The sequence below is a fragment of the Amphichorda felina genome, assembly GCF_050947745.1.
Source record: "Amphichorda felina strain 45539 chromosome Unknown scaffold_3, whole genome shotgun sequence".
In the NCBI taxonomy this organism is placed as follows: Eukaryota; Fungi; Ascomycota; class Sordariomycetes; order Hypocreales; family Bionectriaceae; genus Amphichorda; species Amphichorda felina.
In genome coordinates, this window is record NW_028145047.1 from 1,792,248 (window position 1) to 1,807,676 (window position 15,429).

Below are 15,429 nucleotides of genomic sequence, written 5' to 3' on the forward strand. Positions count from 1 at the left end.
CCTAGAAGGAGCACGAGAACGCGCCTTACACCGCAATGGGTTGTTACTGCAGTTCGGGCTTATACGTGATAAAAATGAGAGTTTTCCTGTTTGGGACTGCATTCGCCTTCTTCTCGCCATCATGTCTGCATCAAAACAGAACCGGCCACGGCGTGGGGGCTCTCGTGCCAGAATAAACACTTCCCTCGCGGATATCAAGCAGGCAAACAAGGTATCAGATGCCGATTTCGTCAAGAAATATATGCGCCCAAGGTATGGCCAGTCCAAATTTCCCCCAGTGTTGGTATGCAACAACCTCTGGTTCCAACCGATTCAATTTGACACTCTGCTACACAGTGTTGGCTGGGAACAATGGACACATCCGCGCACGGGGGACGAGTACACGCTGAGCTTGAAGCGTGCGGGCAACTTGAGCAAGGCCGAGATGGACACCTGCTTCGAGCTGCTCGCAGAGATGAGCGGCCCAGATTACATGTGCTCACAGGGTGGCTGGCACCCTTCCGCGAAGAAGGAGGAGATGGACTCACCTGATCTTCGGTACATACTCGTCAAGGCCAACGGCGCCAACACCGAGGAGTCAATCCAGGGCTTCGCGTCGTTGATGCCCACATTCGAAGACCAGGTGCCCGTCATATACTGCTATGAGATGCAGCTGCGGCCTGCAGTCCAGGGGTTCGTCCCTCGTCCCCCAACAAAACCCGTCCAGGTTTCCCCCGTTCCCTTCTTCCTACTAACGGGGAGTTGTTTTGGTGCGATAGGGTCGGACTCGGTCGGCGACTGATGAACTACGTGCTCGCGACGGCGGCCAACACGCCCAGCGTAGTGGGGACGATGCTCACGTGCTTTGTGCACAACCAGGGCGCGCGGCGGTTTTATGAGTGGATGGGCTTCGTGGTGGATGAATCGTCCCCACGGGACAGGAAGCTGCGCAGCGGCAAGGTTATCGCGGCCGATTATGTCATCCTGAGCTGCAAGAGTCCATCGACAGCGGAAATTGACTGACGCTGCACGTCTAGAGGTGGCGAATGTTTGAATCCTAGTATTATACGTAGAGAGATGAAAATGACGGCGTTGTAGGTATTGTTTTTATTGAGAGTATTCATATTGGCACATTGCTGGGAGTGTTGGGTCATGGATGGAATAAATGGTGTGACAGCACTTCGGGGCACCAGGGACCGTATGGATGGCAATTATAAGCAGCAAAATAAGCCGTGAGGCCATTATTCGATTGAGCGGATTCATCAACGCTCTTCACTCGTCTTTATATGGAAAAAATAATTCAAGCCACCAACTCCAGAAACGTTCATTCATTCCCATTCCCATAGGTCCATAATATTTATTGGTACCCTTTTCCTTATCCGTCGTCCCACAGACTCCCCTTTTTTTCTTTACCGTATCTCATTACGCGTAGAGCTTCTTCTCGTAAGCCTCCATGTTCACGTTACCCTCCATCTGGGCGCTGGCAGTGCGCAGCTCGAAGCGCAGGGAGCCGTTAAAGGCACACTCGTGGAGGAGCTGCAGGCTGGTCATGCCGCAGTCCTGCATGGAGTGCTTGAGGCCAGCCGCCAGGTAGGGGATGAACTTGTTGATAGAACTAGGTCGAGTTAGCACGACTGAGTTAAAAAAGAAATGGGGTCGAGACGGGATGGGGGGAAAAAACTCACCCCCTGTGCGCCACGGAGCCGGACACGCCCTGGGCAACAAGAACGCTGTCGCCCTCAGAGAAGTAGCGGGCAGTGCCAGCGTTGCTCTTCTGGCTGTCCTTGCCGCCACCGCCAGCCTTCTTGTCCTGCATGGCATCGATGCTGCCCATGCCACGGTAAGCCTTGACCAGCTTGCCCTCGCGAGAGACAAAGGACGTGCCGGGGGACTCGGTGGTACCAGCCAGGAGACCGCCCATCATGACAGTCGAGGCGCCGAGGGAGAGACCCTTGACGATGTGGCCGACGTTCTGGACACCACCATCGGCAATGCAGGGGACGCCGAAGCGGGCAGCAAAAGCGCTGACGCTGTAGACGGCCGCGGCCTGGGGACGGCCGACGGCCATGACCTCCTGGGTGATGCAGGCAGAGCCACTGCCCATACCAATACGCAGACCGTCAACACCGGCAGCGATGAGGGAGGCAGCCTGCTCGCGAGTGACGACGTTTCCGCCAATCACGTCGAGCTCGGGGAACTCAGCCTTGCACCAACGAATCATGTCGACCTGGTACATGCTGTTGCCCTGGGAGCTGTCGAGGATGACAATGTCGAGGCCAGCATCGACGAGCTTCTTGAGGCGGATCTTGTCCTCGGGGCGAGTGCCAATGGCAGCGGCGCAGATGAGCTGCTTGCTGTCGGGGAGCTTGGAGGCCAGAGGGAAGTGCTGGTTCTTGGTCAAGTCGGAGCGGGAGATCATGGAGACGAGGTTGTTGTCCTTGTCGACAATGGGCAGCTTGCCCTTCTTGGACTTGGCCAGGATGCGGTTGGCCTCGACGAGAGTGACACCGGCGGGGGCAGTGATGAGGTCGGTGACCATGACGTTGGAGACGGGGGCGTTGGGGTCCTCCTCAAACTGGACGTCGCGGTTGGTCACGATGCCCAGGAGCTTGGAGCCCAGCTTGCCGTCCTCTGTGGTGGGTTTGATTAGCCTTTGAGCCAACCCCATAGCTTGCAGGAAAAAAAAGAATAAGAGTGATGGAAGTGATCATAGTATAAGGTGGTCCCCATGACGAAAGTCTATACGGTGGAACGAAAGTTATATAGTAAATTGTGTTTAATCATGTCACTGTGAGGGCGGTGGGAGAGAAGGAATTGCATTAAGAAGAAAAAAAAGAAGAAGAAGAAAAAAAGGTAGAGGAACTCACCAGTGACGGGGAAGCCACCGAAATTCCACTTCTCCTTGAGGGCCCTAGCCTCGCCGACGGTGGTATTGCGGTCAATGACAACGGGGTCAAGGATGAAGCCGTTCTCGTAACGCTTGACCTTGCGGATCATGTCGGCCTGGGCGTCGGGAGAGCAGTTGTGGTGGATGACACCCAGACCACCCTGGAGGGCCATGTGGATGGCCATCTCGTGCTCAGTCACAGTGTCCATGGGGGAGGACACGAAGGGAGTCTTGAGGGTGATGCGCTTAGTGACGGGGGAGTCGAGCGCAACCTCGGAGGCAGGGAAGCCGATGTAACCAGGCAGCAGCAGGAAGTCATTGTAGGTCAGACCACCGTGCTTGGCCGTGTCCATCAGCTCGTGCAGGTCGAGGGCATCCTTGGTCTTGTACTCGTTGAGCACGTCGAGGGCCGTGGTGTGGTCAAGCACCTTGGCGACACCGTTGATAGCTGCCATTGCGGGCGAGGATGTGGTTTTTGAGGTCGAAGGCGTAGCAGCCGAAGAAAAACTCTAGAAATGAACTAGGACGAGCGAGGATGACAAGACTCGTACTCGACTGCCAGAATTGATGTGACGCTTCTTCCCATTAGAAGGAGAAAGAAAGAACAAGTTTTGCAGACCGCCCGAAAGTTTTTAAAGGGCCCCGCCGCAGTCGGCGCTCGTGGGTCCTTTTTTTTGCACGTTGCAGGCTTACAGGCCCACATTGGTGCGGGGCATCGGTACGTACCTCTTACACCTTTCTAAATTCTGTCGTTGATTACCAACCTGGAAGACGGTCAGGTACGAGTGTCCAGACACTCGACCCAGGGCAGGGGACCTACCTCCCTGGATGGATGCCAACTTTGGCGATGCCAAATGTCCGTAGGCTTCCATCTATATTCCCAGTACGCACAACGCCTGGATGGACTTCGTGAAAACGGATTTTTTTTCTTCTTCTTCTCCCCTACCCCCCCGTAAAATATGCTGCTAGCTCTTCTACTATGCCACCGACGACCGTCAGACATATCAATGCTGCCTACTAGTAGGTAGAGTCCCACCAAAGAATGGTCCCAGGAGCATCGTAGCGCCATACCCAATCACTATTCATCAGGTGCTCGGTCCATTTCCAAACTCTCCTTTTCCTTGCTCGGCGTGTCCTTGCCCTTCTTCTTCATGAATCGCCAGTTGGTCATCCTCCCTTCCTTTGACTCCTTGGACTTGGCGGGCCCCAGAGAAGGGCTGCTGGCGACACTGTCGTAGCTGCGCCCAAACTGGCTCGGGTCTTCCCCGAGCTCCTCCAGGTCACCGATGCTCGACCGGTGCTCCGCCGAAAAGTTCTTGTCCGAGTTGGTGGCACTACCTGGTCCTTTCTTAAACAGACTCGAGTCTTTACCCAGCCGGCTGGACAGGCTGAACTTGCCGGAGCTGCCCTTTCGCAACAGCTTCCGGATGCCATTGACATTCTCGGCCTCGCGTGGGTTCGAAGTCAGACTGGTCGTCAAGTCAATCGGCGTGTTGGAAGAGGACGCATCTAGAGACAGCGAGTCGTGGGACTCAGATACAGAAGTCTGCGTGTGCAACGAGAACGTGTCACGCGACATGCGCGAGTCGGAAGGAGAGTCGTCAGGGGAAAATGGCAGGTCCAGCGATCCCTCCCTGCCTTTGCCCTTGGGGTCTTTCCCCTTGCCTTTCCCCTTGTCCCTTTCAGACGGCGCATCTTTATCCTTTCTAAAGAGGCCGATGAAGGTCGGGGCCGAAGGATTAAGTCTCTGGGCGAGTGACTTTGACGCGCCCGGGGGACGAGATCCGATAACCCCAACCTGGCTCGGCAGCGTCTGGGGATCATTGAGTTCTGTCTCGTACAGAATTTCATCATCAGCAGACGCAAGCGAGGTCGTCAGGGCAGAGGGGGATCCGTGGATACTAGGCCGCCGAGATCCGCTTCGTGATGCCCATCTCCCCTCACCACTCGGGGACCAGAAGCGACTCTTGGACAAGGCACTAGAATCCCCCGGCGCACCCCATATCGAGCCACTGTCGGTCGACGGCCTGGGGAGATCGGAAGACGCGATAGAAGGTGGGCGCGAGGGGTCGGGATCCCGTTCCGAAAAGAAGCCGCCCGAGCTTGCAAAGGGGTTCAAACGCCGTGTGAGCATCCTTGAGCCTCCCAAGGGTTGCGCCGAGCCTCCGTCAAGGCCAGTCGAGTTACGGTGGCTCTTAAGCGAGAAGCTCATCCTGCGCCTTGCCCCTGTAATGTCATCCTCGTCTGTCCCGCGAGGAAAGGACTGGCTCTGACCTGGCTTTAAGCTGCCAAAAACGGGCCCCTGCTCATCTGCGGGCTTTGCCGTCCTACTACGCTGAAAGCCGGACAAAAGACTACCGAGTCTGAGGCCACCTAATTGTGACACAGCCGGAGCCGGGTTGATGTTGAGAGACCCTCGGTCGCTATTGTCCTGATACTGGGGAAAAGGTAGGTTGAAGGAAGATGAGTGCGGGCTCGACAGCACACTAAACGATCGGCTAGAAGACGTAGGAGACTGCGGGTCATCCTCCCCGGCCGTGAGGGACTCGGGAAGCATGGGCGTCTGGGGCGTCTTAGTATCAGATTCGTTATCAATGATACCGGAGGGCAAGTACGCCTGGGCAGACGGGCTCAGAGGCCCGCCTGCAGACTTGAGCTCCTCTTCCGTTGGGGGGTCGTTGCCCGAGTCAGGCATGAAGAGCATAGGCGCAAATCCTGCCCCGGGGCGGGTCAGCCCTGGAGGCAGCTGGGAAGGCGAGTCGGACATGGCGAATTGGTCGAGCGGGGACAGTCGGGCCTCGTTGCTGGCGTGGCTTGAGCGTTTCGGCGGAGCAGATGGGCCAGACTCCATGTCAACAGGGGAAGCCTCTTGCTGATTGTAGAACCCCATGCCAGACTGGTGCTGAAGGCTGATCTGTTCGGCTAGAGCATGATACTGCTGGTCCAGATGGTGACTTGTCTTGGTCTCTTCCACCAACTGGTGGTGCAAAGAACTCCTCAGATTCTCCCAGTCCCTCCTGGTCCGTTCGTCGCTCTCCCTGACTTGTTCGTCGTCGGCACCCGCCAAATGCTTCCGAGCTTCCTTCATTTCGTTGAGTTGTTTTCCCTTGTTGCTCAGGTCCGCCTCAAGCTGATTGTGCTCCTCCTGGAGCTGAGAGATTTTACTGGAGAGATGGTCGAGTTCCGAGTCCCTATTCCCCTCCAACGATGCTTTCTGCGCTTGGAAGCCTTGGCGTTCCTTCTTCATTCTCTCCATGTCCTTCTCGAGCTTGGAGATGCTGTCGCGAACTTTGGACTTCTTCGTCTCCTTGTCCTTCAGCTGTTGCTCCTTCTTGGATCGTTCCTTCTCAGCAGCTCTCATCGACTCCATAGTAGTCCGAACCTGTGATTTCAGCCCTGCTGTCTGCTCCTCCTTCTCCTTCAAGGACTGCCTTTTGACGTCCTTTTCCTTCTTGAGCTCATCCTCCGCCTGCTGGAACTCGGCCTCATCGCTGGCCATTTGTGTCACTGTATCGTTGGTTTCTTTCCGAATTTCCTGAAACTGCCGATTCAGTTCGTCAAGCGATTGCTCCGGGTCGTCAGAGTCAGCCTGCCTGATTGGGGGCTGATCCGCGCTCGCTACGGACGGAGAATGCCGACGGTTGATCGTATTCCGCCGTTGGCCAGAACCCGAACCACCGGTATCTCTGGTACTCGCTGGGTTGCCGTCGAGGACAGGAGCAGCCTCAACGGCGGCAAATGAACACATGGCAGCACCGGAACCATTGCTATCATCAGCTCCCCTCGGTCTCGACTGATCGTCATCCACAAAGTTGGCAGGGAGGCGGGCATTACCCAGGTAAGGCTTCCCATCCTTGCCAAAGGTGCGGAGGCGAACAGTCTGGCTGGCGGCCTGGAAGTTGTTGGGGCCCATAGCCACAACACGTATGTTGTAGAAGTGGTTCGGCTTGAGGCCAGTGACTGTTATAGCTATTTCATTCCCGGGGGATTCTCCCACTAGCATCGAAAGTTAGTTTATCTGTACCGTAGACATCAGCTTGACGTGACAACCAACCATGTATCCCGTTGACTTGAATCAGGTATTTTTGGACGGGACGATTGGGAGCCGGCTGGGTCCAGCTGAGGGTGGCAGCATCGGCGCGAATCCCGGCGAGGGAGACATCGGGAGCTTCGGGGACATCGACGCCGAGGATATTGATGAGCTCGGGTACGGGCTTCCATACTGTCTGCCACGAACGGTGGAGGAGCCTAGAAGGTAGAGAGGCACGGTCAGCTCAGTAGCGAGACAAGGGAGAGTAGGGCCGAGGGTCGGGGGGAAGCAAAGACTAACCAGACCACGGCTCCCAGGGTCAAGACCATTCTGAAGTGAGTAGCTAGCAGGACATCAGGGCGCAGGTCGTGGAGGACGGCAGAGCTGGCTGAGCGGATCGCATGGACCAGCCTTCGGGGGTCGGCGAGGAAGGGGGCGACGCTGAGGAGGGCGACCAGGGCTGTGTAGAAGCTCAAGCGGGGACTACTCGCTCGAACCCAGCAGAAGCCCAGGACGCTGAGGATGAGAGTTGTCAAGAGCGGTAGCTCCCATGACATGTTCTCAGCGCGCGCACACACTCAGGACCGCGGAACGGCACGGAGAAGGGAGCAGGACCGCCGGGGAGGTCTAAGATGTCGCGAGTATGGATGCTGCATTCGCGGGACGGCAGAAAGCCAGATGACTGGAAGTCGTGTTGATGGATTGGTGGACAAGGCCAGGCGTGGCAGGAAAATCAGGACTTGGCGGAGCGCAGGGCCCAAGTGAATCTCGGCAGTCGATTGGCGGGCGATCGGGAGGGGATGGGTGGTCACAGTGGCGCCTTGTGGCAGATGGGCAGGTCCTGTGCTGGTGGGGGGGCTCCTCACCAGCTTCCTCAGTGCTCTACAGGGCACTACAGGGCAGGTACCTGTGGACGGATACTAACTTGAAGGGAGGCCAACTGACTGCCCGTCTGTGGCCGCTGCCCATGGAAGGCACCACTAGCTTCCAGGCTGCCCAGGTGGTAATACAGTGGTACTTACTCCGTACTGATACTAAGATCATAGGTCGAGAGTCAACGTGGAAGCTAGAAGGGACGCGTTGCTTACAACCCGAGCAGTGACGGCTCCAACGAAGGCGTGAATGGCAACAAACTTACGATGGCAAGCGAGGTGAGTCAGGCAGCAAGGCATTTAACAGTTAACTCCGTACATGTTGCCCAGTTGTTGATACAGGGAATCTACGAATACCAATAGCGTTTGGCTGCTTTCATGCCAGTAGGCATCTAGATGGCCTGTACTTCGAACATTCCCCTCAACACACGACGCAAAGTCTATCCCACCCCGGAGGCTGGGTGATATATTCCCGCCCCAGGCACCATGCGACAACATGTTCTTGGGGAAACAATGCACTCTCGTTCTAGCTTGTAATCTCGCAGGAGGCGAGCGGCAAAAGGAAACGTCGCCTGGAGAGAAATTTTGATCCCAGCTTTGTCCGTCCTCTCCTGATGTGCGCTTATTACGTTTTCCAAGGTCAAGTGTCAGCACGGGGCCTTATACTAAAGTAGGTGATAAACTAGCAGCCATTGCCTGTAAGCGGCAGATATGCCGAGGCTTCTGCCATGGTTGTGACAGGCGTGACCTTGAGGCTCAAGACACGAGACTCAAGACACAGGGGCTTGGCGGGGTTCTTCTGGTCAGTTGAAAACTTGAAGCCTCAAGCCCTCAAACCCCTCCCCCCCCTTCCCTACAGCGTCGTATCCAGTATCGAGATCGGAGCATTTGGAGCATTGGCGGCAGCTCAAGCTGTCCTTAATCGGGATTATTTGGGCATAAATCATAGGGAGAGGAACCGGCGCTGAAATGCAGACAAACGGATGCTTTAGAGTGCTGGGTGCAACTTCAATAACTCCGTCCATAGCGAGTACGCCACACTAATGGCCATTCTTGTGCGTGGTATTATGGGAAACATGCGAGCTATTAACTAACGGCTTCGTGTCTGTCGAAAAGGAGCTGCGCGATCCTGTCTGCCTGGGTCTCATCACAAGCAGCAGCACCAACCAACGAGTTGCAAGTGTCGCAGCGTCACAGTGTCACATGCCGCTGAGTGCTGGGGTGTCCGTTTTTGGTCATTTTTTCGGCATGGCCGTTTTGGATGGGGAATGTCCGAATGGTACGTACGTACTCGTAGACACCCATGCTGCTGTCTTGCTCAACGTTGAACCAGACGACGAGTCAACGCCTCAACCACCACCAAACCCTTCCCCCAATCATCACCAGGATGTGCGAGCGCTGTAATTCTGCCCTTGTATTCTCTCAGATCTGCAGCTTTACATAGACTGTTCTTTTCCTGCTTTGCCACCAATTCCTCCCTCCATCCCTTCATCTTCCCAGCGCAGGATCAGGAATCACTGGGCGTCTCTGCCCCGCCCTGGCGACCTTCCGAGTTCTGACACTGCCAGCTCGGCTCTCAGTCTCCAGTCTCCACTGAGCATCCAGGCTGTCCAGCCCCAGGATCGAAGAATCAGAATCCCAGAATCCTCCTGTGCACCACTGCACCCGCCCGCATCATTACGTATTGGCCGCCCACGGCCCAACAACCTCAGAGACCCCCAGCAGAACCACCCCCAACTCCTTCACCCGCCACGACAACGCACTCTTTTTTTTCCGCCTCATCATCACCAGACCGTCTGATCTCCCCAATTCACCGCCATTGCCACCATCCACGACTGCTGCCGTTACCGCTGCTGCCGCCCCAGGCTGAGGGCGCCCTGCTGAACCATGCAGTACGTCAGGAACCTCAGCGATTCGGTGTCGACGGCATGGAATTCCATCAACCCGGCCACCCTTAGTGGTGCCATCGATGTCATTGTCGTCGAGCAAGAAGATGGCTCCCTCGCCTGCTCACCTTTCCATGTCCGCTTCGGCAAATTCTCCCTCTTGCGCCCCTCCGACAAGAAGGTCGAGTTCAAAGTCAACGGCGCCAAACAGGATTACTCCATGAAGCTTGGCGAAGGTGGCGAGGCCTTCTTTGTCTTTGAGACCACCGACAACATCCCCCAGTCCCTCCAGACTTCTCCTCTGGTCTCTCCCGCAAGCAGTCCGCCGCTCAGTCCTCAGCCGTCTACACCCGACTTAAAGGAGCCCGACCACCTCGCGCTTGATGCAGACTCGACCAATCTGCAACGCCCCCCACCCGCGGTTCTTCAATCCTCCAATATAGATAATGGTATACGCCCCCAGATTTTTCCCACCGCTTGTAGCTCTTCCGACTAACAGCATGTCAAGGCATACTCACTCCAGTATCGACATCATCCAACACGTCGACAGGTCGTCCTGCCTCAGGCGACTGGTCCGGAACCGTAGCTCGCCCACATAGCGACGACGTTTTGCGCTACTCGGCTCGTTCGACTGAGCGTGAGGAGAGCGGCGAGAAGGACAGCAACGAAGAGTCTAGCGGCGACGAGCATGGCCCCTTATCCGAACGATCCCACAGCCCGCCACCCCTTGGCCCAAAAGAGGCGATCGAGCGTGCAAAGACCCTGTCCAAGGAACTGTCGACAGTGAACATCCCCAGCAAGATCACCGAGACTGGCGATCTGATGCTCGATATGACGGGGTTCAAAAGCAATGAAGAGGACATGATCCGGGCCGAGGTTCAGGCTCGCAAGATTCTAGCTGAGGAACTAGACGGGAACTACGACATTGGCTCCCTCTTTGGATTCGACGAGGAGGGAAATCTTTGGATCTACAGCAGCGAGGAAGCACGGCAAGCCGCCATGAAGAAGACTATGGAGTCCTCTATGCAAGGACACGGTGTGGCGGCTGACGCTGCGTCGGATCCAGGTTATCAGAGTGATGGAAGCGACGTCACGGCCTCGCGACCCTTCCCAACCCATCGACGCGCAGAGTCCGATGCTGGCCCTGTGGATATGCAGACGCCCCCCAGGACTCCGACGGGCTCCAGCCGCAAGGGCAATCCGAACCGCCATTATGCCAAGACTCTTCGGCTCACCAGCGAGCAGCTGAAGGACCTCGACCTGAAGCCTGGCCCTAACTCTATGAGTTTCACGGTGAATAGAGCAACGTGCTCTGCCAATATGTATCTTTGGAAGCACGAAGTTCCCGTCGTCATTTCCGACATTGATGGTACCATTACCAAGTCAGACGCTCTTGGACATGTCCTCAATATGATTGGCCGGGATTGGACTCACACGGGAATTGCAAAGCTGTATAGCGATATTATTGCCAACGGGTACAACATTATGTACCTGACCAGTCGCTCTGTCGGTCAAGCCGACACGACTAGAGCTTACCTTGCCAACATTGTTCAGGAAGGCTATAGGATGCCCGCAGGACCAACAATTCTTTCTCCAGATCGAACGATGGCGGCCTTGAGGCGAGAGATCTACCTTCGCCAGCCCCAGGTCTTCAAGATGGCCACCTTGCGTGATATCCGCAACCTCTACGGAGCCGAGGGGGGTCCATTTTACGCGGGTTTTGGTAACCGTCTTACAGACCAGATCTCATATCGGACCGTCGATGTCCCCCGGAATCGGATCTTCACCATCAACTCGAATTCCGAGGTGTCGCTTGATCTTCTCACCCTTAATAAGCTGAAAATGAGCTACGTCAACATCAACGAGGTCGTAGATCACTACTTCCCTCCTGTCAGCACCCTAGTCACTGGCGGTGGGGAGGAGTTCACCGATTTCATGTACTGGAGAAACAACCCACTCCCGCTAGATGACTTTTCGGCCAGTGAGAGCGAATTCTCGGGGCCGCGCCGGGGACGCCCGGCCAGCGTTTACGCTGATGATGAGGATGACGACGAGATCGGCGAGGGTCTTGCTGACAGCTACATCTCGCGTGACTCATTCGACGACGGCGTCGAGCGGGAGAGCGCCATGAGCGACAGCGTAGCTGAGCTCCGACGCACTTCCGCTGACACTTTCGAGGATGCCGATGACGAGGAAGATGGTGAGATTGACGATGAGGAAGACGAGGAAGACGAAGACGGATCCTATGCTTCCGAAGACGATACCCAGGTCTACGAACGGACGCCCGAGAGGAAGCAAGTGACCGAAGATTTCCGTGCCGAGATGATCACTGGGGTTGGTCACCTATCTCTAGGCAAAAGATAGTGCAAAGTAAGCTAAGCAGGACGCAGCAGGGTGGTGGCAGCAAAGCAGCGGCTCTGCCGCAGTACTTCGAAGAGCCGGTTGAGATCCGCCCACCTTCGGCCTCTTCGTGAAGAGCCCCAATTTGGCGTGCGGATATTCTTCCAAAGACAAGTCGGCCAGCAGCTTTGAGCAGCGTTAGCTTCATGGGACGGTGTTTTGGAGAGTGGCATTGGTGTTTTGGTTTTTGACGGTGGCATAGCGTGGCGTTTTGACATATACTACAGTACAGCCTGTAAAGCTTGTGGGTGCATTGTACAGCTACTTGTAGATTGGGAGGAGTCAGAGTCGGTGACATGTATGATCAAGGCATCCGAACATCATTTGTCCTCTATTCATAATCGTTACCCTTGGAATCAGTACCGGCGTGAATTTCTTTTCATATTCTAGTTCCAAGGCCTGGAAAACACACGCTGTGCTCCTGGGCTTCATTTTTCCTCTTCTTCTCACACCCTACAGCCCCCCTTCCTTTACTGGCCATCCATAAACTTGAGCCGAAGCTCGACAGCCCTCCTGTGAGCCTCGAGCTCCTCCACCTTGGCCAGCTGCATGACCGCCGTGCCAACATTACGGAGGCCCTCGGCGGTCAGATTGGAGCTCGTGATGTGCTTTACGAAGGAGCTGAGACTAACGCCAGAGTACTGCTTGGCGAACCCGTACGTGGCTATGGAGAGGGGGGGACGGTCAGCCAAACAACTTTCGACACGTACAGGTGGGAGGGGGGAACACTTACGTAGGGAGTGGTTAACGCCAGCAGAGTAGTCGCCCACACTCTCGGGGGTCCACTGCCCGATAAAGACACTTCCGGCGTTGACGACCTTCTCGACCAGCGACTCGGCGTCCTGGACCTGCAGGATGAGATGCTCGGGCGCGTAGTCGTTGCTGATGCGCATGGCCTCGTCGATGGTCTTGACGAGGACGGTGACGGAGTGGGCGATGGACCCGCGGACAATGTCGACTCGGGGTAGAGCCATGGCCTGCTTGTGGACCTCGTCATCAATGGCCTTCTGCTGCTGCTCATCGAGGTCGACGGCAATGAGGATGACCTGGCTGTCGACACCGTGCTCGGCCTGGGAAAGAAGGTCGGAGGCGACAAAGGCCGGGTTGGCATCCTTGTCGGCAATCACGAGGACCTCGGAGGGGCCAGCGGGCATGTCGATGCTCACGCCGGCGTTGGTGTCGTTGCTGACGTGCATCTTGGCCGCGGTCACGAACTGGTTGCCAGGGCCCAGGATCTTGTCCACCTTGGTGATGCTCTCTGTGCCGTATGCCATGGCGGCCACAGCCTGGGCGCCTCCGGCGAGGACAATGCTCTCCGCGCCAATCTTGTGGGCCACGTAGACGATTTCAGGGGTGACCCGGCCGTCCGACCGCGGAGGCGAAGCCAGGACAATCTTCTTGCACCCAGCCACCATGGCGGGAACACCCAGCATCATGGCTGTGCTGGGGAGGACGGCGGTGCCTCCCGGGATGTAAAGTCCCACCCTCTCAATGGCCCTTGAGAAGCGGCTGCAGACAACGCCGGGCATGGTCTCGACCTGGAGAGCCTTCTCCTCCTTCTGGGCAGCGTGGAACTTGCGAATGTTCTCATAGGAAGTGTCAATCGCCCGGATGGTCTCCTCGGGCAGGTCCATCAGCTCCTTGGGGAAGGGCGCTTTGAGCACAGGGGACGTCAGGGACGTGGCCTTCTCGAACTTGTGAGTGTATGAGAGGACAGCCTTGTCACCGCCCTTGCGCACCTCCTCAATGATAGGGGTGACGATCTTGAGGATTGCCTCGGGCGACTTTTGCGACGGCCTCTGCAGCTTCTCCCTCAGCTCCGCCTCGGTAACAGCAGTGGAGTCGACCTTTTGCATGATGATTTGGCCGTCCGCGGGTTTCTCGACCGGCGCCGGCCTGGGCGCCGGCACATCGCCAGTCTTGATACCCTCCTTCTCTGCCCACTTGCCCTTGGCATTGCCTGGCCTCCTCTTCACCTTCAAGCTCTTGGCATCCAAGTTAGCCTCAATATCAGCGAGGCTGACACCGGCGCTAACGGCCTTGGCCAGAGCAAAGTAGATGAGGTCGGCGGCCTCGAATGCCGTGTTCTCGGGCGTCTTGGCGTCGCATAGCTCTTCGGCTTCCTCCATGATCTTGGCCCTCAGGAGCTTTTCGTCCGAAAACAGGCGCGCCGTGTAGGACCCTGCAGGAGCAGACTCCTTGCGAGACTTCAGGGTCTGCTCGAGTGCCGCGATACCCTTCAGATCCCCAAAGCACCCGGTCTGCTCCAGGTGGCAGAACCGGTTCTTCTGCCTCACCACAAACTTCAGGGTGTCATTGTCACAGTCCAGCGCAATGCGCAGAAGTTCCTGAGTGTCGCCCGAGGTGGCCCCCTTGATCCAAAGGCCCCTCTTCCGGCTCTGGTAAACGCCGCCCTGCGTTCGCAGAGCCTCCAGGATGCTCTCCTCGCTTGTGTAAGCAAGCCCCAGAGCCACACCTGATTCATCGGTGACCACAGTTGGCAGAAGTCCATCCGGTCGATCCGATTTCCAGTACGCGGCAATGACCTTGGACAACAGTAGACGGTCCTTGTCATCCTTGTTGGTGGTGAGTTCGGTGGAAGGCAGGATAGGAATGGCACCACACTGCTTGGAGACCTCGATGAGCTTCTTGGGCGAGGTGCCAGGGACCGGCTTGAGATAGAGGTTCTTGATCTTCTTGTCCTTGGCTGCAGCAATGAAGGCGTCCAGGGTAGGCGATGACAAATCAAAATCCTTGATCAGAAGGCCATGCTCCGAGGCGGCGGACAGATCGGGCTTGGAGACGACGGGAAGAACCCTAGAGCCAAACTCTGTATAATCCGAGAGCTTGTCGGCCTCCACGAATACCCTCCGTGTCCCCTCATTCAAAAGTGAGACAACGTCGTCGACCGAGTTCAGACCAGTCACATCCATGTGGGCGTAGAACTCGTGGTTGTGGCGTCCAAGGAATCGCGACAGCTTGTCCAGGATCTTTGGCTGTGCCTCGATGAAGGGGGCGCCGAGCATCGACACCTCCTCACGGTTGAGGCCATCAAGCTTGGCCAACCCCGGAGGGACGGCCACGCTGATGAGGAACGGGAAAGGCAGAGTCGTCTCCATGGCGGGGTTCCAGGATCCAAGAGGTCGGTTCGGCGGTTCTTCAATCGAAAAAGGCGCCCGTTAACAAAGAGAGAACGCAATGGGTTGAAGAGAGACTTGGATGACTCAATGAAACGACCCCGGATGTGGAAAAAGTTGACTGGTGAGGTGACGCTGTCGCTTCCTGCATCGGCCGTCTTGGTGGGGACATTTTGCCCCTCCAAAACTTCCGTTGTGCCTTGCAAGAGTCTCGAGTCAAGCCAGTCAAGCCTCTGTT

General features: G+C 56.6%; 5 protein-coding genes across 5 annotated transcripts; 2 read left to right on the forward strand and 3 right to left on the reverse strand.

Annotated features, from left to right (window-relative positions):
- Window positions 1–121: 121 nt before the first annotated feature.
- Window positions 122–1,002, forward strand: ACO1O0_003260 (N-terminal L-serine N(alpha)-acetyltransferase NatD; the record flags this gene model as incomplete). Its single annotated transcript, XM_083192714.1, has 3 exons — window positions 122–252; window positions 337–672; window positions 759–1,002. The coding sequence occupies 3 exons, from the start codon at window positions 122–124 to the stop codon at window positions 1,000–1,002; spliced, it is 711 nt and encodes a 236-aa protein (XP_083051771.1).
- A 399-nt stretch (window positions 1,003–1,401) lies between these two features.
- Window positions 1,402–3,321, reverse strand: IMD1 (IMP dehydrogenase/GMP reductase; the record flags this gene model as incomplete). The annotated part of the gene is made up of 3 exons (XM_083192715.1): window positions 1,402–1,594; window positions 1,665–2,610; window positions 2,847–3,321. 3 exons carry the CDS (start codon window positions 3,319–3,321, stop codon window positions 1,402–1,404), a joined length of 1,614 nt encoding a protein of 537 aa, XP_083051772.1.
- A 623-nt stretch (window positions 3,322–3,944) lies between these two features.
- On the reverse strand, window positions 3,945–7,453 carry ACO1O0_003262 (uncharacterized protein; the record flags this gene model as incomplete). The annotated part of the gene is made up of 3 exons (XM_083192716.1): window positions 3,945–6,826; window positions 6,921–7,114; window positions 7,197–7,453. The coding sequence occupies 3 exons, from the start codon at window positions 7,451–7,453 to the stop codon at window positions 3,945–3,947; spliced, it is 3,333 nt and encodes a 1,110-aa protein (XP_083051773.1).
- A 2,202-nt stretch (window positions 7,454–9,655) lies between these two features.
- ned1 (phosphatidate phosphatase PAH1) lies at window positions 9,656–12,128 on the forward strand (the record flags this gene model as incomplete). The annotated part of the gene is made up of 3 exons (XM_083192717.1): window positions 9,656–10,103; window positions 10,163–11,988; window positions 12,045–12,128. The coding sequence occupies 3 exons, from the start codon at window positions 9,656–9,658 to the stop codon at window positions 12,126–12,128; spliced, it is 2,358 nt and encodes a 785-aa protein (XP_083051774.1).
- Window positions 12,129–12,524: 396 nt separating this feature from the next.
- HIS4 (trifunctional histidinol dehydrogenase/phosphoribosyl-AMP cyclohydrolase/phosphoribosyl-ATP diphosphatase) lies at window positions 12,525–15,173 on the reverse strand (the record flags this gene model as incomplete). The annotated part of the gene is made up of 2 exons (XM_083192718.1): window positions 12,525–12,718; window positions 12,788–15,173. The coding sequence occupies 2 exons, from the start codon at window positions 15,171–15,173 to the stop codon at window positions 12,525–12,527; spliced, it is 2,580 nt and encodes an 859-aa protein (XP_083051775.1).
- Between the last annotated feature and the right edge of the window lie 256 nt (window positions 15,174–15,429).